General features: G+C 47.7%; 1 protein-coding gene across 1 annotated transcript; it reads left to right on the top strand.

Moving 5' to 3' along the window:
- The first annotated feature begins 770 nt into the window (after nt 1-770).
- On the top strand, nt 771-12,697 carry Kpna2 (karyopherin subunit alpha 2). The gene is made up of 11 exons (XM_069993095.1): nt 771-891; nt 2,099-2,201; nt 2,346-2,483; nt 6,212-6,300; nt 7,761-8,029; nt 8,929-9,023; nt 9,109-9,372; nt 9,748-9,981; nt 10,758-10,940; nt 11,949-12,098; nt 12,383-12,697. The coding sequence occupies exons 2-11, from the start codon at nt 2,127-2,129 to the stop codon at nt 12,473-12,475; spliced, it is 1,590 nt and encodes a 529-aa protein (XP_069849196.1). The 5' UTR covers nt 771-891; nt 2,099-2,126; the 3' UTR covers nt 12,476-12,697.
- Nucleotides 12,698-24,847: the final 12,150 nt, after the last annotated feature.

The raw sequence follows: 24,847 nt of genomic DNA, 5'->3' as shown, positions 1-24,847 counted from the left end.
TGGTTTATGGTTTATTTTTTAAAAAAAGTCTTGCAGCCGGGCGCTGGTGGCTCACGCCTGTCATCCTAGCTACCCAGGAGGCTGAGATCTGAGGATCGCGGTTCAAAGCCAGCCCGGGCAGGGAAGTCTGTGAGAGTCTTATCGCCAATGAACCACCAGAAAACCGGAAGTGGTGCCGTGGCTCCAGTGGTAGAGCTTGAGCTTTGGGTAGAAGAGCCCCAGGCCAGCTTCCAGGATGTGAGTTCAAGCCCCAGGAGCAGCATAGACACAAAACAAAGAAGCCGGGGGTCCATGGATACACTTAGGCGAATGCACTACGCGAAAGCTTGTAACTCTGCATTTGAGATGACCCTCCAGACAAAGCTTGTGCTACTGTATTACAGTTTCCACACAAGTCTTTTATGATGCAATTAAAAAACAAGCAAGCAAGCAAGCGGGTAAGGGGGGGGGGGAGAAGCGAACGGACACGACGCCTCCGCCCCGCAGCCCTGCGGCCGCCAAGTTCCTACGACGCTGCAGCGAGGAAAGCGGGCCCCTCGCGCTGCATGCCGGGATCCGGGGCGCGCAGGCCCGGCCCCAGACCGCTCCCTGGTCTCGCGATGCCGTCCTGTCTTCCTCCTGCTCCTCCTGCTCCTCCTCCTTCTTCTAGGCCCCAGGACCCCTCCCCTTCGGCCCCGCCTAACGTGTTTTTCAAATCCACCAATGGGCGCGCAGCTTGGGCTCGAACCAGCCAATCGGAGTGCAGAGTCACCGGGAAATTTAAATCGGGCCGGCCGGCGGCACGAGGCACACCGTCCCTGGGCTGAGCCGCGTTGGACGTTTCGAGGGCAGCCGATCCGCTCCCGGTGAACCCCGCACCGCCTCTCGAAGAAGCCTCAGCCCGATCTCCTGGTATGGTGGACCCCGGCTCCGTCCCCGCCGCGGCGCTGACGCCTGGCGGTCGCGGGGTTGCGCGGGGCCTGGCGATCGCGGGAGGGAGGCTGGGGCGGGGGCGGGGGGGGGGAGAGGGATCCGGTCCTGGCGGGCCTGGGGATTGTTTGGCTTTCCTTCCCCGGGTGATCGGGCCTCGGGGGCTCGGGTCGTGGAGGTGGAGACTGGGTCGGGAATTAAGGGCGCTGCGAAGGGTGCAGAGTGCGCCAGCTGATCCCGGCGGGCCCCGGAGCGAGGGTCGGGGAGGGGCCGCTGGAGGCGGCGGCCGGCCTCTCCTCGGTCCGCGCCGCGCCCTCCCGGAGCTCGGCGCTCGGGGCTGGCCGTGGCGGAGCTGCTTCGGGGAAGGCGATCTCTGACGCCGGGGCCTGGGGTTGGCTGTGTTACTGTCGTGGGCGAGCCGCGGGGAATGGAGGATAGCGAATTGGGACCTTCCTGACACCTCCCCGCATCCGCCTGAAACGATCAGGAAGTGCAGATGTGTGCGGGGCGCTGCAGCTTCCAGTGTTCACCGGGGACAAAGATGGTTATGCCGGGCCCCGTCATGGCGTGGCTCCAATTCTTATATAACGTTCCGGTGTGGAGAAGGTCCTTACTTTTGTTCACTGGATGACAAGTGAAGTTCAGAGAGCCTCTAGAGCATCTGAATTTACTGCCCTGTGAGGACATAGGTCCCCACAAGTCATTGTCATTCGTCTATCCCCACTTGGGGTTGGATAAACCTTCATAGATTCCAGAATGTTAAGATCCCATCGTCTTGATCTTGGGATGGCCAGGTGTTTCAAAAGGCACCGGTCTCAGTAGAGGTCCACAGTGCTGCAGGACACAGGTTGGAGACGTATGGGAAGTGTAAAACCTTTTTTTTTTAATTATTGCTAACATGTCTAGGTAGTAGTTGGATAAAATAGTATTATTCTTTTTTTTCTTTTTAATGCGGCTACTGAAAGATTTATGTGGCTTGCATTAGCTTTCTGATGGACAGTTGTTCCAGGAAGTCTGTACTTTAGTAGAAGGGGACAGCTATTCTTGGAGTAAAACTACCTACAATGCTGAGAACTGGAAGATATTTGAAGGTGGTGTAGGGGTGGGCCGAGTAGGTGCCTGCCTGGTGCTCTTCTTGTTGACAAAGCGAAATGAAATTAGGGAATTCTTTTTTTTTCCCCCCTCCTAGCTTCTAGCTTTCTCCCTTTGTCTCAACCATGTCCACCAATGAGAATGCTAATTCACCAGCTGCCCGGCTGAACAGATTCAAGAACAAGGGAAAAGACAGCACGGTGAGTACCTTTGGTTGTTGGTTTTTTGGGATATTTTAGAACTGGAAGATGTTTGTTGAGAAGGGGTTGACACTGAAAGAAAACTAGTCACCTGGCTCCAAAGCTGATATCAGAGGTGAAGTGATAAACCTTCTCTGCACGTAGGAAATGAGACGGCGCCGGATAGAAGTTAATGTGGAGTTGAGGAAAGCTAAGAAGGATGACCAGATGCTGAAAAGGAGAAATGTCAGCTCCTTTCCTGATGATGCCACCTCTCCGCTGCAGGAGAACCGCAACAATCAGGTGCGTGGATTTCACAAAGGCTTGTAAACCTAGAGAATCCACCGGGACATTGCTTAGAAATCTAATATGTACTTTTGACAATCAAATGTCTAAAGATCTGTTTTTCTGTTCCCAGTCAGTTGTTCTGATTGGTTTTCTTTGCTATCTGTTCTCTAATCTACTGAAGCTGATTCCAAGGTCTTGAATTATTTGTTTTGGACCACGCTAAGGATTGAGCCCAGAGCTTTACACATCTGCTAGTGCTCTAGCACAGATCCGCATCCCTAGCGCCCAGTGTTTTCATTTAGTTGACACCTTCCTTCAGGTGTGGATTTCCTGCTTCTAGATGGCCACCTGTTCTAATGTTAACTGTCTCTAGAAGTGACCATTTTGAGTGTTAACTCTTTTTTGGGAGAGGTGGGGAAGAGGTTGGCCCTGGGGCTGAACTCTGCCTGGGCGCTGTCCCTCAGCTCTTCAGCTCAAGGAGAGGACTCTACCACTTGAGCCACAGTGCCACTTCTGGTTTTCTGAGAGGTTTATTTGAGATAAGAGTCTCTGGAGGGACATTCCTGCCCAAGTTAGCCTGGAACTCCAATCCTCATGTCCTCAGCCTCCAGAGTAAATAGGATTATAGGTGTGAGCCACTGGCGCCCAGCCAATTTAACTTTTAACTTTTGTGCTCTCTCTCTCTCTCTCTCTCTCTCTCTCTCTCTCTCTCTCTCTCTCTCTCTCTCTCTCTCTCTCTCTCTCTCTCTCTCTCTCTCTCTCTCTCTCTCCCCCCCCCTCCCTCTCCTCCCTCTCTCCCCCTCCCCCTCTTCCCCTCTTCTCTCCTCCTTTCCCCCTCCCCCTCTTCCCTCTTCTCTCCTCCTCTCCCCCTCCCCTTCTTCCCCTCTTCTCTCCTCCTCTTCCCCTCTTCCCCCTCCCTCCCCTCTGTGTCATTTGTCATCTCTGGTTAGCAGCGATGGTCTTTTTCCTCCTGAAATATTTACAATGGCTTTTTTTGTTGTTATTGGTTATGGGGCTTGTACTCTGGGCTTAGACGCTGTCCCTCAACTCTTCAGCTCAAGGCTGGTGTTCTACCACTTGAGCCAGAGCGCAACTTCTGGTTTTCTGAGTAGAGTCTCATGGACTTTGCTGCCTAGGCTGGCTTTGAACCGTGATCCTCAGATCTCAGCCTCCTGAGTAGCTAGGATTACAGGCGTGAGCCACCGGTGCCTGGCTACAATGGCTTTGTAATTTCTTTCTCTTTATCCTGTACCATACACTTCTTTACTAAAAACGTACCAGATGTACAGTGGTGGGCTTTTTTTTTGGCCATCCTGGGGCTTGAACTCAGGGCCTAGGCATTGTCCCTGAGCTTTTGCTCAAGGCTAGCACTCTACCACTTGTAAGCCACAGAACCATTTCCAGCTTTTTCGATGTATGTGGTACTGAGGAGTGGAATACCAGGCTTCATGCATGTGAGGCAAGCACTCTACCACTGAGCTACCTTCGCAGCTGCAGTGGTGGGCTATGTAACAATGTTTCTCTTAGCTACAGACAGAAAGTAGGGCATTCTCCATAGATGACAATCGAATTGAATAGAAGTAGACATAACAAAAGAAGAGGCAAGAGAAAAGGAAACTTTAGGATAAAAGGCGAAGAGTTTAAGAGAAGCTTTTGCAGACCTTAACATGGACCCCTTCTCTTAAGGGTTTTCACTAATAGAGTTCATTGTTTGGAAAACAAATGCAAATCTAGGTTGATAGTGTATCTCTTAATTTCTGCTTTTAAAAAAATGTTAAAAATGGGGGAGTAAACCTTATAAAGTAAGCGTGTAAAGAAAAGGTTTTTTTTTTTCTTATTTATTTTTGGTCCAAGACTGGTGTCCAGATTTGGTGCAAATTCAGTGTCTTGACCTTTTCATTCATTGTTGGTGCTCTACCACCTGAGCCACGAGCCACGCTTCCAATCCCAAGAAAAGTATTTTTGTATAAAGCTATCTAAAGTATTTTAAACTAAATGTCATTACAAGAGTCAATTTAAGTTCATGGGATGTGGGTGTGCCTGTAATCCTATCTACCCGGAAGGCAGAGGAGGATCACAAATTCCAGGCTAGTCTGGGCTATATAGCAAAAAGAAAAAAGCTTATAAAGTAAAAAATGTTGGTCCTGGGCGCTGGTAGCTCACGCCTAGAATTCTTTTTTTTTTTTTTTTGTCGGTCGTGGGGCTTGGACTCTGAGCTTGGGCGCTGTCCCTCAGCTCTTCAGCTCAAGGTGAGTGCTCTACCACTTGAGCTACAGCGCCACTTCTGGTTTTCTGGTGGTTTATTGGAGATAGGAATCTCACGGTTTCCTGCCCGGTCTCTCTTGCCCTGGCTGGCTTTAAACCGCAATCCTCAGATCTCAGCCTCCTGAGTAGCTAGGATTACAGGCGTGAGCCGGGCACTGGTGGCGCTGTCCTTCAGCTCTTCAGCTCAAGGCTAGCTAGCACTCTACCACTTGAGCCACAGCGCCAGTTCCAGTTCCATCTTTTTTCTTTTTGCTTATGTGGTGCTGGGGAATCGAACCCAGGGCCTCATGCATGCAAGGCAAGCGCTCTACCACTGAGCCACCTTCCCAGCCTAGTTCCTGAGAATCTTATCTCCAGTAAACCACCAGAAAACCAGAAGTGATGCTGTGGCTCAAGTGGTAGAGTGTTAGCCTTGAGCTGAAGAGCTGAGGGCCAATGCCAGGCCTAGAGTTCAAGCCCCAAGACCAACAACAAAAAAAATTTTTTAAAAAGTGTTGGGCTGGGAAGGTGGTTTAGTGGTAGAGTGCTTGCCTAGCATGAATGAAACTCTTAAGTTTGATTCCTCGGTACCATATATAAACAGAAAAAACCAGAAGTGACACCCTGGTTCAAGTGGTAGAGTGCTAGCCTTGAGCAAAAAGAAGCTCAGGGAAGTTTCCAGTCCCTGAGTTCAGTCCCTAGGACTGGCAAAAAAAAAAGTGTCCACAGTAAGCTAACATTTGTTGGAAAAAGGGGGCAAAAACTACCCCCGCATACTGAAGTTTGAATTAATTACATGTCTGTTTTGAGATGGAATTTTGCTACCTTTGCCCAGGCTCTCCTCAAACTTGTGAAAATCTGAGGAACATAATTTGAAACCAGCATGGGCAGAAAAGTCTAAGAGACTCCAATTAACCATTCAAAAAATTGGCCTTGCTGGGTACTAGTGGCTCATGCCTTATAATCCTAGCTACTTACATGGGAGGCTGAGATTTGAGGATCACAGTTTGAAGCCAGCTTGGGCAAGAATGTCTTTGAGACTCCTCCTCCCTCCCACCTCTTGCAAGTTTTCTGGTGATTGATTGGAGCTCTTTTTCCAGGCTGGCTTTGAACTCAGATCTTAGCAACTTGAATAGCTAGGATTACAGTTGTGAAACAGTGGTGCGTGACTAGGCTAAGTTTTAATAACTGATTATAACCCTAAAAATAACTTCACAAAAGCTGGGCAGTGGCTACTAATCCCAGCTCCACAGGAGTAGCTCGGCCAGCCTGGGCAGGAAAGTCCCTTGAGACTCTTATCTCTAATTAATTGGTCACCAGAAAACTGGAAATGGAGCTGTAGCTCAAAGTGGTAGAGCAAAGAGCTCGGGGACAGTGACATGCTCTGAGTTCCCCAGGACCAACCCCCCCCAAAAAAAAAAAAAGTCTTTACAATGGTAATAAGTTTTATTATTTGTTTAATCTTAAAAGTAACTTGTAAACTACCACTTTTCTTGTAGGGCATTGTGCACTGGTCCGTAGATGACATTGTCAAAGGTATAAATAGCAACAATGTGGAGAGCCAGCTCCAAGCTACACAGGCCGCTCGGTAAGCCTTGTGCATCCTAGCGCGTGCAGCCTAAAAAGTGCCCTTTGTGGGTGGTCTGTTGGGAAGGGGACTTGGTTCTGGGTAGAGTACAGGTGAAACCAGGCATCAGCCTATTTCTCTGTGTTTTTTTTTTTCCCCTAGGTGAAGCTTTGTAATTTCTACAATTGCCTAAAATTCTATCCTCAGTAACAATTGCTATTAAATAGCCCTTGGCATGCCCTTTTTAGTAAAGAATTAATCTTTGGCCACAGTAGCATTTTTAAGGCACTGGAAGTAGAAAAGGAAGAAATATTTCAATTTGGGATTCATATATCCATTTTAAATGCTATATCCAGTTTAAAAATATATATATAGGGCTGGGAATGTGGCTTAGTGGTAAGAGTGCTTGCCTAGCATGTATGAAGCCCTGGGTTCGATTCTTCAGTACCACATAAACAGAAAAGGCCAGAAGTGGTGCTGTGGCTCAAGTGGTAGAGAGTGCTAGCCTTGAGCAAAAAGAAGCTCAAGGACAGTGTCCAGGCCATGAGATCAAACCCTAAGACTTGTAAAAAGGAAAAAAACAAAAACAAAAAAAACTGAGTGCTGGTGACTCACGCCTGTAATACTAGCTACTCAGGAGGCTGAGATCTGAGGATCAGAGTTCAAAGCCAACCAGAGCAGGAAAGTCGGTGAGATTCTTAACTCCAATTAACCACCAGAAAACTGGAATTGGTGCTGTGGGACAGGTGGTAGCTCACCTTGAACTGAAGAGCTGAGGGACAGGTGCCCAGGCCCAGAGTATAAGCCCCATGACCGCATCTTCCCCCCCTCCCCCCCAAAAAAGAAGACTGTATAGTGAAACAAGGCAAATGACAAGTAAAATGCACTGTACAGTCACTAGCAATCAGAGAAGTTAAATAAGGAGAATAACTTGATAGATTTCCAGTAGTTCACAAAAGTGTTAAGTGCCAGTAGCTCACACCTTATAATTTCCAGAGGCTGAGATCTTAGGATTGCATTTCAAAGCCAGCCCAAGCGGGGGGAAATCTGACAGTCTTAGCTCTAATGAACTAGAAAAATGTCAGAAGTAGAAATGAAACTCAAGTAGTACTAACCTTGAGTAGAAAAAGCTTAGGAAAAGTGTTCATGTCTTGGGTATAACTCCTAGTACCAACATAGAAAAGAGAAAAACATGACAGCAGTGTATAGATTTTTGCAGGGAGAGAATAATTTGAATTACAGGTAATTGTTGGTGCAGGGGAACAAGGTTGTTGACAATAAGATCGGTAGCACCAGGCCAGCCATCTGTGCCCTGAAAGGTTTATAAGATTGGGCATATTGGCCAGTGCCTCTGTGGTATCAGAGATGGGAGGATCCGAAGTTTGAAGCCAAGATGAGCTACGCACTAATCCCCTGTCTTAAAATGGATTCTGTTGTACATTGACTTTCACACAAGCTTCTCCTTTTTGTTTCTTCCTTAGGAAACTTCTTTCTAGGGAAAAACAGCCCCCCATAGATAACATCATCCGTGCTGGTTTGATCCCCAAGTTCGTGTCCTTCTTGGGCAGAACTGATTGTGGGCCCATCCAGTTTGAGTCGGCGTGGGCTCTCACTAACATTGCCTCTGGGACTTCCGAACAGACCAAAGCTGTGGTGGATGGCGGCGCCATCCCGGCGTTCATCACTCTGCTGGCGTCTCCCCATGCCCACATCAGTGAACAGGCTGTGTGGGCCCTAGGAAACATCGCAGGTACTTGCCTTAAAATTCTTTGGACTGCCGGGCGCTGGTGGCTCACGCCTGTAATCCTAGCTACTCAGGAGGCTGAGATCTGAGGATCGCGGTTCAAAGCCAGCCCAGGCAGGAGAGACCGTGAGACTCCTATCTCCAATAAACCACCAGAAAACCGGAAGTGGCGCTGTAGCTCAAGTGGTAGAGCGCTCGCCTTGAGCTGAAGAGCTGAGGGACAGCGCTCAGGCCCAGAGTTCAAGCCCCACGGCCGACAAAAAAAAAAAAAAAAATTCTTTGGACTGAGCCAGGCCCATTGGCTCACACCTGTAATCCTAGCTACTCAGGAGGCTGAGATCTGAGGATCAAGGTTCAAAGCTAGCTTGGGAGACTCTTGAGCCTTATCTCCAATAAACCACTAGAAAACTGGAAGTGGCACTGTGGCTCAAGGGCTTGCCTTGAGCTGAAGGGCTGAGGGACAGCACCCAGGCCCAGAGTTCAAGCCCCAGACCACAAAAAATAAAAATAAAAAAATCTCTTTGGACTGAGTTTGGAGGAGGGTCATGTGAAGAGTAATAGTGACCTGTTAGGTTTGGATTTTGCATCAGGCTCTTATTAAGAATGACAAAAGACAGGAGCAGGAAACGGAGTGGTGGTGGCTGATGCCTGTAATCCCAGCTACTCAAGAGAATTCGTGGGTAGGATCCGAGCTAACCTGAGCAGAAAAGTCGGCATCAGAAAACTGCAAGTGACCAAGTGCCAGTCCTGAGTGAAAAAGCCAATGAAAGAGCAAGAGGCCATGAGTTCAAAAAAGTGAAGGCAAACCCAGCCCCAGGGATTCATCAGCGTGAGGGAGGGAAATTCTGATGTGTCAGTGGTGCTAGATGAGAAGATGTGGTAAATCTGGTGTTGTTTTTTTGTAGGTGATGGTTCAGACTTCCGAGATTTGGTTATTAAGTACGGTGCAATCGACCCTCTGTTGGCTCTCCTGGCAGTTCCTGATATGTCAGCCTTAACAGTAAGTTTCTACGGGTCAGCAGGTGGTCTGTGTTGAGCCTAATGTCTTCCATGCCTCAATACCTATTTTGTGGTTTTCCCCTCAGTGTGGTTACTTAAGGAACGTTACCTGGACACTTTCAAACCTTTGCCGCAATAAGAATCCTGCGCCCCCGTTAGATGCTGTTGAGCAGATTCTGCCTACTTTGGCCCGACTCCTGCATTACACTGACCCCGAGGTGTTAGCTGACACCTGCTGGGCCATCTCCTACCTGACTGACGGCCCCAATGAGCGCATCGAAATGGTTGTGAAGACAGGAGTTGTGCCCCAACTTGTGAAGCTTCTAGGAGCGACTGAATTGTCAATTGTGGTAGGTTTTTCACCTTTCCACTACTGAACAGAAAACAAGGATCAGGGGCTGGGAAGGTGGCTCAGTGGTAGAGGGACAGTGCCCAGGCCCAGAGTTCAGGCTCCACAACCGGACCCCCCCAAAAAAAAAAGAAAACAAGGATCAGATGATAATACAACTTGAAAAAAGAGGCTATGGGGGAAGGGACAGACCAGTAGCTCACGCCTATAATCCTAGCTACTCAGGAGGCTGAGCACAAAGAGGCTTGGGGACAGACAGCACCCAGGCCCTGACTCCAAACCCCACAGGCCCCCCCCAAAAAAAAATTATTTCTTTTAGGATAAGAATTTTTTGAGCAATGTTGGGGTAATAACCAGTCATTTTTTTCCCTTTAAGACTCCTGCACTTAGAGCCGTAGGAAATATTGTCACAGGAACTGATGAGCAGACACAGGTTGTGATCGACGCAGGAGCCCTTGCCGTCATGCCCAGCCTGCTAACGAACCCCAAGACAAACATTCAGAAAGAAGCCACGTGGACAATGTCAAACATCACAGCTGGCCGGCAGGACCAGATCCAGCAAGTGGTGAATCACGGACTGGTCCCATTTCTTGTGGGTGTCCTCTCTAAGGTAATCACTGTTGAATTCCATCCAATGACTGGTAATTATGTATGGACCAGCTGGGCTTGAGAACATCCTTTATTTGTTGCCTACTGTTTAAAATCCTCAGCTAATCCGCCACCCTCGGCTTACTCCTTAGAATCCTAGCAACTCAGGCAGGTGAAAATCTGACGATTGCATTTCAAAACCAGCCTAATGCAGAAAAGTCCATGAGATTCTATCTTCAATTAACTACCAGAAACTGGAAGTAGAGCTGTGGCTCAAGTGGGAGGGCGCTAGCCTTGAACAAAAAGTTCAGGCACTGAGTTCAAGTCCCAGGACCAGCGCGCGCGCGCGCACACACACACACACACACACACACACACACACACACACACACTCTCTCTTATTGCTAAGTAGTAGGCAATAGATAATAACTATTTCACTTAAGGTTCTCTAGCCAAGTTGGTAGTTTCTGTCACTATTTTTGCAAAATGGGACCTGTTGGATTTTATTTTTTTTTATTTTTTTATTTTTTTGGTCGGTCGTGGGGCTTGAACTCTGGGCCTGGGCACTGTCCTTCAGCTCAAGGCGAGCACTCTACCACTTGAGCTACAGCACCACTTCCGGTTTTCTGGTGGTTTATTGGAGATAGGAGTCTCACAGTTTCCTGCCCGGGCTGGCTTTGAACCTCGATCCTCAGATCTCAGCCTCCTGAGTAGCTAGGATTACAGGCGTGAGCCACCAGTGCCCGGCTGGGATTTTACTATTATGCCTTCTGAAATAGAACTATTTATGTTTATCAGGCTGACTTTAAGACACAAAAGGAGGCGGTATGGGCAGTAACCAACTACACCAGTGGTGGATCTGTGGAACAGATTGTCTACCTTGTTCACTGTGGCATAATAGAACCATTGATGAGCCTCTTGAACTCGAAAGATACCAAAATTATCCTGGTCATTCTAGACGCCATTACAAATATCTTCCAGGTAAGTTCTAATGTGGTTGGTATTTGTTTGAATTAGGGCCCGATAATCAGTTTCCTGTTTAAACTGGCAGGGGTGGGAGTAGGGTAGGGGCAGATAAATGTACTCAGTAAAAATAGGCCTTAGAATTATTCTGTTGATTCATTTGTTTTGTTTTTGGCACCAGTTCTCACATGTTGTCCAAGCTTGCCTCAAACCTATGGATAAACTCAAGCTGTCTTGCTGGCTCAGCCTCTTGGTAGCTAGGATTACATGTGCACCAGAACACTTGTCCAGACTGCATTGCTTCTTTTTTATGCTAGTACTGAGGCTTCAACTTCAGCCAAATGCCAGTGGCTCACCCCAGTAATCCTAGCTACTCAGGAAGCTGAGCTCTGAGGATCTCAGTTTGAAACCAAACCCAGGCAGGAAACTCCAGGAGACTTCATCTCCAATGAACCAGCAAAAAGCTGGAACTGGAGCTGTTGGTCAAGTCACAATCAAGAGCACAATCCCTGAGCCAAAAAAGCTAAAGGATAATGCTAAGATGCTGAGTTCCAGCTCGTGTTGGTACATACACAGACACAAAAGAAGTAGGTGCTAAGAGTACACATATGGAAAATGGACATAAAACTTCTATCATGTAAGCCAGGCGCCAGTGGCTCACATCTATAATCCTAGCTACTCAGGAAGCTGAGATCTGAGGATTGCAGTTCAAAGCCAGCCCAGGCAGGAAAGTCCTGGAGACTCTTGTTTCCAATAAACCACTCAAAAAACTGGAAGTGGTGCTTTGGCTCAAGTGGTACAGCACTCCACTTTGTGCTGAAGAGCTGAGGGACAGCACCTGGTCCTAGAGTTCTAGCCCCTCGACCAACCAAAAAAAAACCCCCAAATTTGTATTATGTAATTGTTGATGAAACTAGTATCCCTGATAGATAAGGTATAGATACAGACATTTATTCTTCAGCTGGAGTGGTTTTCCCACTTAAATAGGACACCCAATGGAAGCTAATAAATGTCCATTTTGTTCAGGCTGCTGAGAAGCTAGGAGAAACCGAGAAACTGAGCATAATGATTGAAGAGTGTGGCGGTTTGGACAGAATTGAAGCACTTCAGAACCATGAGAACGAGAGTGTGTACAAGGCCTCCCTGAAGCTGATTGAGAAGTACTTCTCCGTGGAGGTGAGTCATGTCACGTCACATCCTGCAGGGGGTTGACTGGAACAAGTCAGAAAAGAAACACTGGTGGGCCTTGGAGGTTTTCTCCCTTCTCCCAAGCACAGGTGGATCAGCCATGCTTGTAGCCCTTCTCCCTTCCCTGCTCAGAGTACTAGACTGTATGGTGCCAGGTTAAAGGTGGGGTATGTGAGCGAAGACCTTAAGAAGCGATGTGAGTTGTTAGGTAGGTTTTTGCTGAGAAATGTGCCATATTTCTAAGGTGGTTTTTTTTTTTCTTCCATATCTAGGAAGAAGAAGATCAAAATGTTGTGCCAGAAAGTACCTCTGAAAGCTATTCTTTCCAAGTTCAAGATGGTACTCCAGGGACCTTTAACTTCTAGATTTGTGCAGCTTCGGCATAAAGATGTTCCTTGTGTACCGTTTGGTATATGTTTGTCTTACTGTTTTCTCTCTAAGAACTCTTTTTTTAAATGTGGTTATTGTAGCACTTTTTACAACAAAACTATACTTGAACAGTTCCAAACTGTACATACTGTATGAAGCCTGTCTGTGGAATTTCATATCTTGGATTGTCCTGTAAATAAAGATTAAGTTCCACCCTTTTCTCGGTTCACCCTCACCCATGTTTGCTGTCTAGTCTAGGCTCTTCATGATGCCAGTGACATCACTGGGGGTCATCAAGGATCCAGGGGTGCTGACCTGTTCCTGCCGGATTCTGAGTCCTGCCAGTGGGCTGGGCTACTTTTCCTGCAGTGGGGGCTGGGCACCAGTGGCTCCCGCCTGTAATCCTGGCTACAGCCTCCTGAGTAGCTAGGATTACAGGTGTGAGCCACTGGCGCCCGGCTGGAGAATGACTTTTTATAATAACTTGACAAAAACTCTGTGGTCACCAATTTTTACCAAGTATGTCTGAATTGGTAGTACTTTTTTGCTGCACCAAAACTTTATTTCCTAGTAGTCCCAAATCTCATTTAATGAATTATACATCTGCTTATATCTATTTTTGTCTGTGCTTCCTGTTTTGGGGTTTAAACTCATGGTCTCGGCACTGTCCCTGAGCTTTTGTGTTAGCCTTGAGCAAAAGAAGCCCAGGGAGCTGGGCACCAGTGTCTCATACCTGTAATCCTAGCTACTCAGGAGACTAAGATCTGAGGATGGTAGTTCAAAGCCAGCCCCGGCAGGAAAGACTGACCAAAACCACCAGAAAGCCATATGGGGGGCGGGGGGGGGGGAGGAAGGCTGTGGAGCACTAGCCTTGAGCAAAAGAGCTCAGGGACAGAACCCTGGCCCTAAGTTCAAGCTCCAAGACTACCACCTCAACCAACAAAAGCTCAGGGGTGCACCCATGCCCTCTGAGTTCAAGCTCCACAACAACCAAAAAAGAGCATGGGTATTTGGTACAGCTCCAGACCCTGAAAAACAGCTAAAGAACTAAGGCACAAAAAACCTGGAGGAATGGCTTTCCCTGGCAGCATAAACCCAGGACCTAAGAAACAACAAATAAACGAAAGTAGATTCACTGTAGGAAATTGCCACATTGTATCTTTGCCTTAGTATTCAAACTGTTTTGCGAGGCAGTTTTGTTTACCCTGTCAACATTCAACATTTTTCCACCTGTATCAACATTTGAAAGGGCTGAAAAATTGATTGGAGGGGCGTGGTGTTTGTTAATGTAACCCCTGCCCAGCAGGGTGCTAACAGCTCTAACGATTGAGCCAGGTATCCATTTTGGGCTTTTTGGTGGTTAGAGATAAGGGTTTCAGGCACATTACTGCCTTGGCTGGCTTTGAACCTTGATCCTCATATCTCAGTAGCTAGGATTCCTTTGTTTTCTTAGCTCCATTTTTTTTTTTTTTTTTTTTTTTTTTGCCAGTCCTGGGCTTGAACTCAGGGCCTGGGCGCTGTCCCTGAGCTTCTTTTGCTCAAGACTAGCACTCTACCACTTGAGCCACAGCGCCACTTCCAGTTTTCTGGTGGTTAATTGGAGATAAGATTCTCTTGGACTTTCCTGCCCCGGCTGGCTTTGAACTACAATCCTCAGATCTCAGCCTCCTGAGTAGCTAGGATTACAGGCGGGAGCCACTGGCACCTGGCTTTTTTGGTCTATTTTTTAAGTGTCCTGTTCTTTACCCTCTCAGCAAGAGCAGTTAAGACAGATTCTTGGGTTTGTTTGTATGGGCAGCTGGCAACTGAGAGAAACAGGACTCAAGTTCAGAAGGCCATTCAGAGAAGGTAGCTGGCAACTTCCCTCCCTCCGCCCTGCGGAAGCATGCCAAAACCCAGCTGGTTGATTTTGCAAAGCCCTGGAAGCATGTCATTAGTAGTGCTTGCTTTTAAACTTGGGCTGTTGACCTAATTTGTGCTAAACACAATGTGACCAGATCATGTAGAGCCCCTCATAGCCCCTTACCAAAAGGTGGTAGTAACACCCTTGATGATTTAGGTTTCATAACCTCAGCTCATAAAGACGATTTAAAACAAAACAAACACCCCGGGGCCGGGGGGGGGGGGAGGGGGGGAGATGAGGATAGAAAGGCAATTGAGTTTTGAGCCTTTCTATGCTCAGTGGCATGTTGTTGGCATAGATTGAAAGCATAATTCAGTGTCTCTAAACGCCCAGTTCCTCTTACATATCTGGAACAGTTTCGTAACAGCCTAGGAGCTGTAGGCACCGAACCCTGAAACCATCAGGCCATGTTTTCTTCCCACGCATACAAGGCCATAAATTGTTCCTTCTTGTCCAAGTGTATTAGGAGTTCAAGTTCTGCCTCTTCAGTAGGTCAGTCAATGACCGTGGAGTAGTTAAAGCTTACAAAATACATAGTATGCATTTCCACTTAAATACAGCAACTGCTCCCAACTTTTCACCAGGAAACATTTCCTTTAGCTCCTCCACAGACTTTGTGTGTGTGTGTGTGTGTGTGTGTGTGTGTGTGTGTGTGTGTGTGTGTGTGTGTTTGCACGCATGCACATGCACACAGGCACATGCACACACTCCTATACTGAAGTTTAAACTCAGGGCCTGGGTGCTGTCACTTAGCTTTTTCACTCAAGGCTAGTACTCTACCATTTCCTTTTGGCTCTTTGCTGGTTAATTGGAAATAAGAAACTTATAGACTGTTCTGTCTGGGTTAGTTTTGAACCTCGATCCTCAGATCTCAGCCTCCTGAGATGCTAGGATTACAGGCATGAGCCACCAATGCCTGATGACTTTTTGGACACATTTTATAGCAGTCTGGTTACATGTGACCCAAGACCACGCAGGTAAGTATAATAAGATGTTAAAGATGCTGCATTTGCCTATAATCTCTCCACCTTCCAGCGGCCCCCAAACCACACAGCACACCTTCCTGTATGGTAAGCTCTTTGAAGTTGCCAGCTTGAGCTGCTTCTTTCAGGTTCTGAATGGGATCTCAAGAAGGGCTGGGGAAATCATTTCAACCTAGCTACAGTACCAAAATGTGGCCAGTTGGGCTTCCTGGAAGCCCTGGCATCAGTCACATTGCCTAGACCTTCTCCATGAGCTTAGAGACCTACAGGGCCATGTCTCAAAGGTGGAAGGTCATGGTTTGAAATAGCAGGGATAAACGATGTACCAGCGTTTAACTCTTTTGAGAGCTCAGGATTCTCTTCCTGATTCCACCTACTATGATCCTCTCTTCCAATTCTATTGGGTAGAATAATTGGAGCATCTAACTCCTGATTGGCTAAGAGCTGCCCCTTGAGCTATTCAAGTCCAGCTCGAAGAGGGTTTGCTTGTGTGAAAGCTGATGGAACTCTGGTAGACTTTTTTTTTTCTTTTCTTTTTCTTTCTGGCAGTTCCCTCTACCACAGGTTGCCAACCACTGTCATCCAGCAGCCCCAGAAGCGGCCTAAAGCAACGAGTCCCCCTGATTACAAGCCAACACAAACCTTTTTTTTTTTTTCTGTTGATCATTGAACTGTCTCAGGTATTTGCTTATAGTGACGGAATGCTGACCAACACAGACATTCTTTCCAAAAGCGTGATGAAATAACACTGGATTCTGAAGTGCCTTTGTCCCTGGGGAGAGGAGATGAGGGAAAGGGATCTGGAATTTTCTGATGGTCTCAGGTAAGGCTCCTCTGCAGGCCCCAGTGGCTGGGTAGAACAATGGTGTCTGATTCCTCATTCTCCTACTGACAGCTGGGGCTCAGAGGGGCAGTCCACATTCCCTGAGTTCTAAGGCTTCAGGAAGAACGGCTCATAAGTGTGGTTAGAAGGTACAGAGCTGGCCCAACCTTCACCCTTCACCAACACATCTGTCATTCTCTTTAGTCATTGGCTCTTCTCTAGACTCTGGAAGTTGCAATTGCTCTTTTTCTCTAGTAATTTTACTTCACTAACCTTATTGGCTCTTCTCATGGTGGGGGGGGGTACCTGGGGAATTTTCTAACTATGGTCACAGGCTAGCTGGCTCCCAACACTGGCCACTGGAGTCTAGGTAACTAACTCCTGTGACCTCTAATACTCCAACAGTGATTTGCTTGGGAGCTCCAGACCTGGCTTGCCTGGAGATTTAAATGATCTAGGAAAAAAAAAAATCTTAATTCTTTCTTTGTCTTTGATTCTGCTTCTGTTTCTGTCTCTGTTTCTCTCTCTGTCTGTCTCCACACACACATACACACACACTTACACACATACAGAGTATGTTTTTAGGAATAGAAGCACAAATTCTCATCAGATACCAGTGGCTGACACCTATAATGCCAACTACTCAGGAAGCTGAGATCTGAGGATTTCACTATACAGCCAGCCTAGGCAGAAAAAAAAAAATCCAAAAGAATCATCTTCAATTCACCAGCCAAATGTTGGAAATGGAGGTGTTGCACAAATAGCATAGCTCCAATCTTGAGGGGAAAATACTAAGCAAGAGCAAAAGGGCTTGAGTTCAAGCTCCAGTACTGACACACACACAAAAACATATTCTTGACTGGGAAGGTAGCTTAGTGGTAGAGTGCTTGCCTAGCATACATGAAGCCCTGGGTTCAATTCCTCAGTAGCATATAAACAGAAAAAGCCAGACGTGGTGCTGTGGCTCAAGTGTAGAACATTAGCCTTGAGCAAAAAGAAGCTCAGGGACAGTGCCCAGGCCCTGAGTTCAAACCCCAAGACCAGTAGGGGCAGGGGAGTGGGGGGGAGCAGAATTATCTTCTAGGGTGTGTTCTTAAAGATACTGAGTTGGACAGCCAAATGATGTGTGATTCACACTCTCCACAGAGAGCAGCTGATCCTCAGGTAGAAACGAGATGCAGAGCGCAAATCATTCTTTTTCTTTGCAAAGAATTCTTTGGTGTCCATGTCCTGGACATGATGTTAGAGAATGCGAGCAGGTTTCTAATGTGCTCCGGCTGTTCAGGAAATACTTTAAATAATTTCCTGCTCTTGAGAATAGGAGGAGGGCCAGAACGTTGGAAAGCATTTCTCTCTTCTTTCTGTATGGTCTCCAGTGCAGTTCACAAGTGCCCTGGCTATTAACAAGCAGCCACTCCTTCAAGCTCTTTTCTGGCACTACCAGCCTCTTTATTCGGGAATGTTCTTTTTTAAAGAGTTGTGGCGAGAATCCTAGTAACTTGGCCTTCCCATCGCATCGTGGCCTGGGATTCTTAAGAAATCTTACAAATCAGAGCTAATTAAGCCTGGAAAGCCCCATGAGAGTCCTCCCCGGGGATCATTATTGAAATGCAGCCAGCTCGGAGGTGGACCGGACTGCTTCCATTTTGCCATGCACAGAAACAATTCAAACAGTGAAGAGGAAGAGAAGCTGCCTGCCTAATGCAATTGAATCTGCAAGGAAGAAACCAGTTAGGCAGCATGAATTAATTGCCTTTTGGGTTTTGCTGTGGCCCATTGTGGGGCTCAGACCCCGGCATTTTTAACTGGGTCAGTTATGACTTTGAACAAGGTAATCACTTAATATTTTCTCATCTATTTTATTTTAGTCAGTTGTGGGGCTTGAACTCTGGGCCTGGGCACTGCCCCTCAGCAATTCAGCTCAAGGTGAGTGTTCTACTACTTGAGCCACAGCGCCACTTCTAGTTTTCTGGTGGTTTATTAGACATAAGAGTTTCATAGAGGGGCTGGGAAGGTGGCTCAGGGGTAGAGCGCTTGCCTTGCATGCATGAGGCCCTGGGTTCGATTCCTCAGCACCACATAAGCAAAAAGAAAAAAGCTGGAAGTGGCGCTGTGGCTCAAGTGGTAGAGCACTAGCCTTGAGCTGAAGAGCTGAGGGACAGCACCCAAGCCCAGAGTTCAGGCCCCATGACTGGACCCCCAAAAAAAAAAAAAAAAAAGAGTTTCATAGACGTTTCTGCCCAGGCTGGCTTTGAACTGTGATCCTCAGATCTCAGCCTCCTGAGAAGCTAGGATAACAAGCTTGAGCCACCGGTGACCATCTAGATTCTACTTTTTCTTTTTTTGGTCCAAGACATAGACTCAAACTCAGTACCTGATGTTTTTGCTCCTTGGCTGATGCTCAACCAATTGAACCATGCCTCCAACCACTTAGTTTTCTCTAAAGGAAAAACAGCTCCCCAGTATGCTTGGATCAAGCCCCATGACTGACCCAAAAAAAGCAGAGAAAGAAAAAAGGGGACTGGGAATAACATTCTTGCCTGGGAATGTGGCTTAGTGGTAGCGTACTTGCCTAGCACGCGTGAAAACCTGGGTTCAATTCTTCAGTACCACATAAACAGAAAAAAGCCAGAGGTGGTGCTATGGCTCAAGTCAGGGACAGTGCCCAGGCCCTGAGTTCAAGCCCCACGATTGGCAAAAAAAAAAATCTACAAAGAAAACTCTTAGAGCTGGGTGCAGTGGCTCCCACACAGTCCATAACCAGCAAAAAAAACTGGAAGTGGAGGCGTGGCTCAAGTAGTAGAGTGCCAGCCTTGAGTTCAAACTCCAATACCCTCACAAAAGAACAAACACAAGAACTGTCCAGTCCATCCAAGGGGTGAGAAACACAGAGGCTGGGAATCCTCCTTTCAATCAATCTCTGAAGCTTGTGTGTTGACTTGCGTGCCCTCTCTTAGTCCCAGAGTTTTTGTTGATGACCTTTCAATTCATTGGGATGGAAGAGGTAAGCTTGTGCTGGCAGGCGGGCCTTGGTGTGTTCCCGAGCTCTGCAGGGCTCCGCTCGACTGCAGACAGGATGCCAGGGGACTCTGCCTTTCCCACTGCCTGCTAGTCCTTTGCATGCTCCCTTCTGTTAGGCCCCAGAGCTCACAGGTCCTGGTTTTCCTGCAGTGAATAGCTGCGCATTCCGGTTTTTACAGACCTTTCAGACAGCAGCTCATTTCCTGCCTCCTGGGGTGGGAGAGCCCTGCCAGGGGGGACTGAAGCTTCAGAGAGCCCAGGGAAAGCAGCCACAGGACCGCCAGGAGCCTCTTTGCATCCTGTACGTTGTGTGTGTGTGTGCATTCATGCGCCAGTCCTTCAGCTTGAATTCAGAGCCTGGGTACTGTCCTGAGCTGCTGCTTTTTTTTTTTTTTTTTTTTTGGGTCCAGTCGTGGGGCCTGAACTCTGGGCCTGGGCGCTGTCCCTCAGCTCTTCAGCTCAAGGCTAGTGCTCTACCACTTGAGCCACAACACCACTTCCAGCTTTTTTCTTTTTGCTTACGTGGTGCTGAGGAATTGAACCCAGGGCCTCAGGCATGCAAGGCAAGCGCTCTACCACTGAGCCACCTTCCCAACCCTGTCCTGAGCTTCTTTTGCTCAAGGCTAGCACTCTACCCTTAGCATTCTACTTCTGTTGTTTGTTTGTTTTGTTTTGCTTTTTCTGGTTAATTGGATCTAATAGTCTCCTGGCCTTTCCTCTCAGGGCTGGCATTGAACAGTGGTCCTCAGATTTCAGCCTTCTGAGTACTCAGGTAGGATGACAGATGTGAGCCACTACCCCCAACCCCATTTTTTTTTCTTGTTTTTGTTTGTGATGGGGCTTGAACTCAGGGCCTGGGCTCTGTCCCTGAGCTCTTTTGCTCAAGGCTATTGCCCTAGTTCTTTGAGCCTCAGCCACACTTCCAGTTTTCTGGTGGTTCATTGGAGATAAGAATCTCAAGGACTTTCTTGCCTGGGCTGGCTTTCAACCTTGATCCTCAGATCTCAGCCTCCTGAGTAGCTAGGATGACAGGCGTGTGCCACCAGCCCCTAGCTACAGCTCAATCTCTTTATGTATCCAAAGACCCTACATGAAGGGCTTGCCTCTCCCCTCTCAGCTCCATCCTTTTATGTATCTAAAGATGGAATATGAAGGATCAACCCTGCCTCATTCCCCCGGGCCGAGCAAAGCACAGGTGTGTGCTCATGCTTGTCCATGATTCCATGCTGTCCACAGGTCATACTGACCTTGGTTTAACTAAAAGCCCAGGCCCCCAGGCAGAGCCCCAATCCCCCGTCCTTGGCCCCTAAGAGACTATAGCCTATTTTTCATTTTCTGCTTCCTTTTTTTTTTTTTTTTTTTTTTTTTGTCGGTCGTGGGGCTTGAACTCTGGGCCTGGGCGCTGTCCCTCAGCTCTTCAGCTCAAGGCGAGCGCTCTACCACTTGAGCTACAGCACCACTTCCGGTTTTCTGGTGGTTTTATTGGAGATAGGAGTCTCACGGTCTCTCCTGCCCGGGCTGGCTTTGAACCGCGATCCTCAGATCTCAGCCTCCTGAGTAGCTAGGATTACAGGCGTGAGCCACCAGCGCCCGGCTTTCTGCTTCCTTTTTAAGACTCATATAAACCCGGCCCCAAATCCAGTCTCTTGCACAACCTCCAAACCCACGGGAAAGTCTGTGTCCCTGGTAATCAACAGTCCTAGCCTGTTGATGATAGAGTCTGGTCTATTCCTTTTCCATTCTCTTCTATTTTCCTAACACATAATATTACTTAAGTGGATTGGATGTGTGTGTGTGTGTGTGTGTGTGTGATAGTGGGGTTTGAACTCAGGGCCTTGCTAGGCTGGCCACTTTACTGTTTTTGTTTTTTTTTTGTTTTTTTTTTTGCTGGTGGTGGAGCTTGAACTCTGGGCCTGGGCACTGTCCTGAGCTCTTCCGCTCAAGGCTAGCACTCTACCACTTGAGCCATAGCACCTACTTCCAGCTTTTTCTGTGTATGTGGTGCTGAGGAATCGAACCCAGGGCCTCATGCATGCAAGGCAAGCACTCGACCCCTGAGCCACGTTCCCAGCCCCTGGCCACTCTACTGTTAAGCATACATCAGCCCCGTGGTTTAGATTTTAAATGTCCCCCACGTGCTAAACTGGATGTTTGATTACCAGCCAGCTGGGCTAATGGAAGAAAGTAGAACCTTTAAGAGGCGTGGCCCCTTGGCAGGAAGTTAGGTCATGGGGGTGTGTCCTTGGAGCAGCCCCCATTGTGTCTTTGCTTTGCTCTGCCAAGTTTTCTCCCTCTGTCCTGTCACTACAGGCTCTCAAACAATGCCAGCAACAGACCCTGGACTGAAGCTGTGAACCAAAATAAGCCTTGCTAAGCTTTAGGTGGTTTTCACTCAGGTGTTTGTTGCAGTAATGGTGAGCTGTCTCACCCTCCTGGAGTGGCCTTTGAGGGTTTCTTTTATTCTGAGCCTAGAGGTTTGAGACGCCATAGGAACCCCTCTGCAGTAGTGTAGCCATACTGGTTACTTTAGTGCGTTTGAGCCACCGCGCTACTTCCGGTTTTCTGAGTGGTTTATTGGAGATAAGAGTCTCACAGAGTTTCTACGTGGGCTGACTTTGAACTGAGATGCTCAGATCTCAGCCTCCTGAATAGCTAGGATTACAGGCGTGGGTCACTGATGTTTCTAACACTTCTACATTTGTCAGGATGAATTTCCTCAAAGTAGGCCCAGAAGGACTGATTCAGCTCCCACCCGGCCCCAGGCGGCCCCATGTCTCTAACACGTTACTAACAAAGGAGGGTCTTACTTTGTTTTTGCATAGAGAGGTAAGAAAAAAAGTATTTTCCCTATAGTAATGGTGTCTCTGTGTGTGTGTGTGTGTGTGTGTGTGTGTGTGTGTGTGTGTGTGTGTGTCTGTGTGTGTGTGTGTGTGTGTGTGTGTGTGTGTGTGTTAGGTGGGGAGGGGTTGGTTGGGGAGGAAAGGTCCTCTGTCAGCTTCAGAAACGGCCACAGGGAGGCAGTAGAGTTCAGGGGTTAATGGCCTGAGCTCTTAAATCCCACAGATGATGGAGTTGCAAACCTGGCTCTGACATCTAACAGCTGTGTGACCTCTGCTGAGTTGCTTAACTGAGCTGTGTTTCATTTCCTAACTCAGTAAAATGGGGCCAAATCTAGTCTCTAATAACAAGTCAGCTCTCTGTTAGTATTAGTTTAAAAAAGCAAGAATTTAAGGGCCAACGCTTTTGTGCTCAAGGCTAGCGCTCTACCACTTGAGCCACAGCTCCACTTCCAGCTTTTTTTTTTTTTTTTTAATTTATTGGAGATAAGACTCTCAAAGACTTTACTCTCCAGGTTGGCTTTGAACTACAGTAATCAGATCTCAGCCTTCTGAGTAGCTAGGATTGTAGGAATGAACTCCTGGCTCTTGGCTCCACTTCTGGCTTTTTGGTAGTTAAGAGTCTCTTGAACTTTCCTGCCTGGGCTGGCTTTGAACCACGATCCTCAGGTCTCAGCCTCTTGAGGATTACAAATATGAGCCACTGGTGCCTGGCTGGAACACTGGCAACTTCTGATCTCCCTGGCAAGCTGGAGACATTCCAAATGACAGTTCCCAGTGTAGTCATTGGCATTTTCTGAGTGTTTACCTATGGCTAGGCTCTGGTGGACTTTAGTCTGCACAAAACTGTCAGCCACGCCTCGATACCACACTGCAAGGTGATTGCTATCTATAAATGCCTTTTTCACATGGGGACACTGAGGCACAGGAGGTGGAGGGCTTGATACTGAATAGCTACCATCTTGGACTTCACCATCGCCTCTGAGTTACCCAGGGAGGTGTGACTCTAGCCTGGTCTCTAGCTGGGGGGACAAGTGATCCATGAAGCAGGTGTCACGCCAGCACCCAGGGTGGGGTGTGGAGGGGCTCCCAGGAGGGCAAGGTAGGTACATCTGGTCAGGGGACAAGTGGCCATGTGGTCATAAAGGGACACTAGCCAGAGGAGACCTAGGCCTTTTTCTGAGCAAATCAGCTCTTTCTCTGTGTGTGTGTGTGTGTGCGCGCATGTGTGTGTGCGCACGCGCGTGCACTGGGGCTTGAACTCAAGTCCTCAGCACTGTCCTTTAGCTTTTATTTTTTTTCCCTTTAGATTTTCCCCTCAAAACTGCTGCTCTACCACTTGAGCCTCAGCCCCACTTCTGATTTTTTGCTGGTTCATTGGAAATAAGGGTGGTCTCATGGACTTTTCTGCCAGGGCTAGCTTTGAATTAGTAGAGCTAGGATTACAGGTACCCGGCTATATTTATTTATTTATTTATTTTGCCAGTCTTGGGGCTTGAACTCAGGGCCTGAGCCTTTGTCCCTGAGCCTCTCTCTGCTCTCTCTACTACTTGAGCCCCAGCACCACTTCTGGCTTTTTCTGTATATGTGGTACTGAGGAATCGAACCCAGGACTTCATAATGCTAGGCAAGTACTCTAGCATGAAGCCACATTCCCGGCCCAAGAGTCTACCTTTATGCAAGAAATTTAGGCTCAGAGAGGGTAAAGAAGCTCCCTAGAGCCACCAGCTATGCTAACAAGACTAGAAGAGTGAGCTGCATTTTGTTTGGGTTGTTTTTTATTAAACTGTATTTTTTTTGTCTTTTCTTTTTTGGTACTGGGGATCGAACCCAGGACGTTACACTTGCCTGGCAAGCGCTTTGCCACTGAGCTACATCCCAGCCCACTGAGCTGTGTTCTGTTTCTCCCCTACCTTACATTGCTAAAGATGGTGCAGTTGTTCTGGCACCGGCCTGGGAGAAAAAGTCTATTTGTTTGTTTGTCTTTTTTATTTTTATTTTTGTCAGTCATGGGCTTGAAATCAAGGTCTGGCTGTTCTTGAGCTTTTTGCCCTTAAGGCTAGGGCTCTACCACTTTGAATCACAGCACCACTTATGGTTTTCTGGTAGTTAATTGGAGATAAGAGTCTCACGGAGGGCTGGGAAGGTGGCTCAGTGGTAGAGCGCTTGCCTTGCATGCATGAGGCCCTGGGTTCGATTCCTCAGCACCACATAAGAAAAAAGAAAAAAGCCGGAAGTGGCGCTGTGGCTCAAGTGGTAGAGTGCTAGCCTTGAGCTGAAGAGCTGAGGGACAGCGCCCAGGCCCAGAGTTCAGGCCCCACGACTGGACCCAAAAATAAATAAATAAATAAATAAATAAAAGAGTCTCACGGAATTTCCTGCCTGCTGGCTTTGAACTATGATCCTCATATCTCAGCCTCCTGAGTAGCTAGGATGACAGGTGTGAAGCATTGATGCCTGGCTGTTTGTCTTTATTTTGGCTTTTGGGTTTTCTTTCTTTCAAATAACCAGTAGGAATGAATGAAGGATGTGAAGGAGTGATTCCTACCCCTGGCACTCAGTCACCTTAACAGGCCAGCCATGGACTGAGAAGACACTGTTGCCATTTTGCCTCTGGAGACTCAGGCTCAGAGACCTTAAGACCAATCAGTCCATTCGTACAGGGCCAAACGAAGTGCCACACAGATCTCTGGGGTGACTTGGTTTACCCTGCATGCATGTGTGTGTGTGTGTGTGTGTGCAGCCTCTGCTTCTGGTGGGGCCCGAATGGAATCAACCATAAGTCAAGTCAAAGACCCAGC

This window comes from Dipodomys merriami, unplaced genomic scaffold (assembly GCF_024711535.1).
Source record: "Dipodomys merriami isolate MVZ:Mamm:240054 unplaced genomic scaffold, mDipMer1.0.p SCAF_42, whole genome shotgun sequence".
Taxonomy (NCBI): Eukaryota; Metazoa; Chordata; class Mammalia; order Rodentia; family Heteromyidae; genus Dipodomys; species Dipodomys merriami.
Note: the sequence above shows the minus strand (reverse complement) of the source record. Positions and strands in the feature narration are given on the sequence as shown.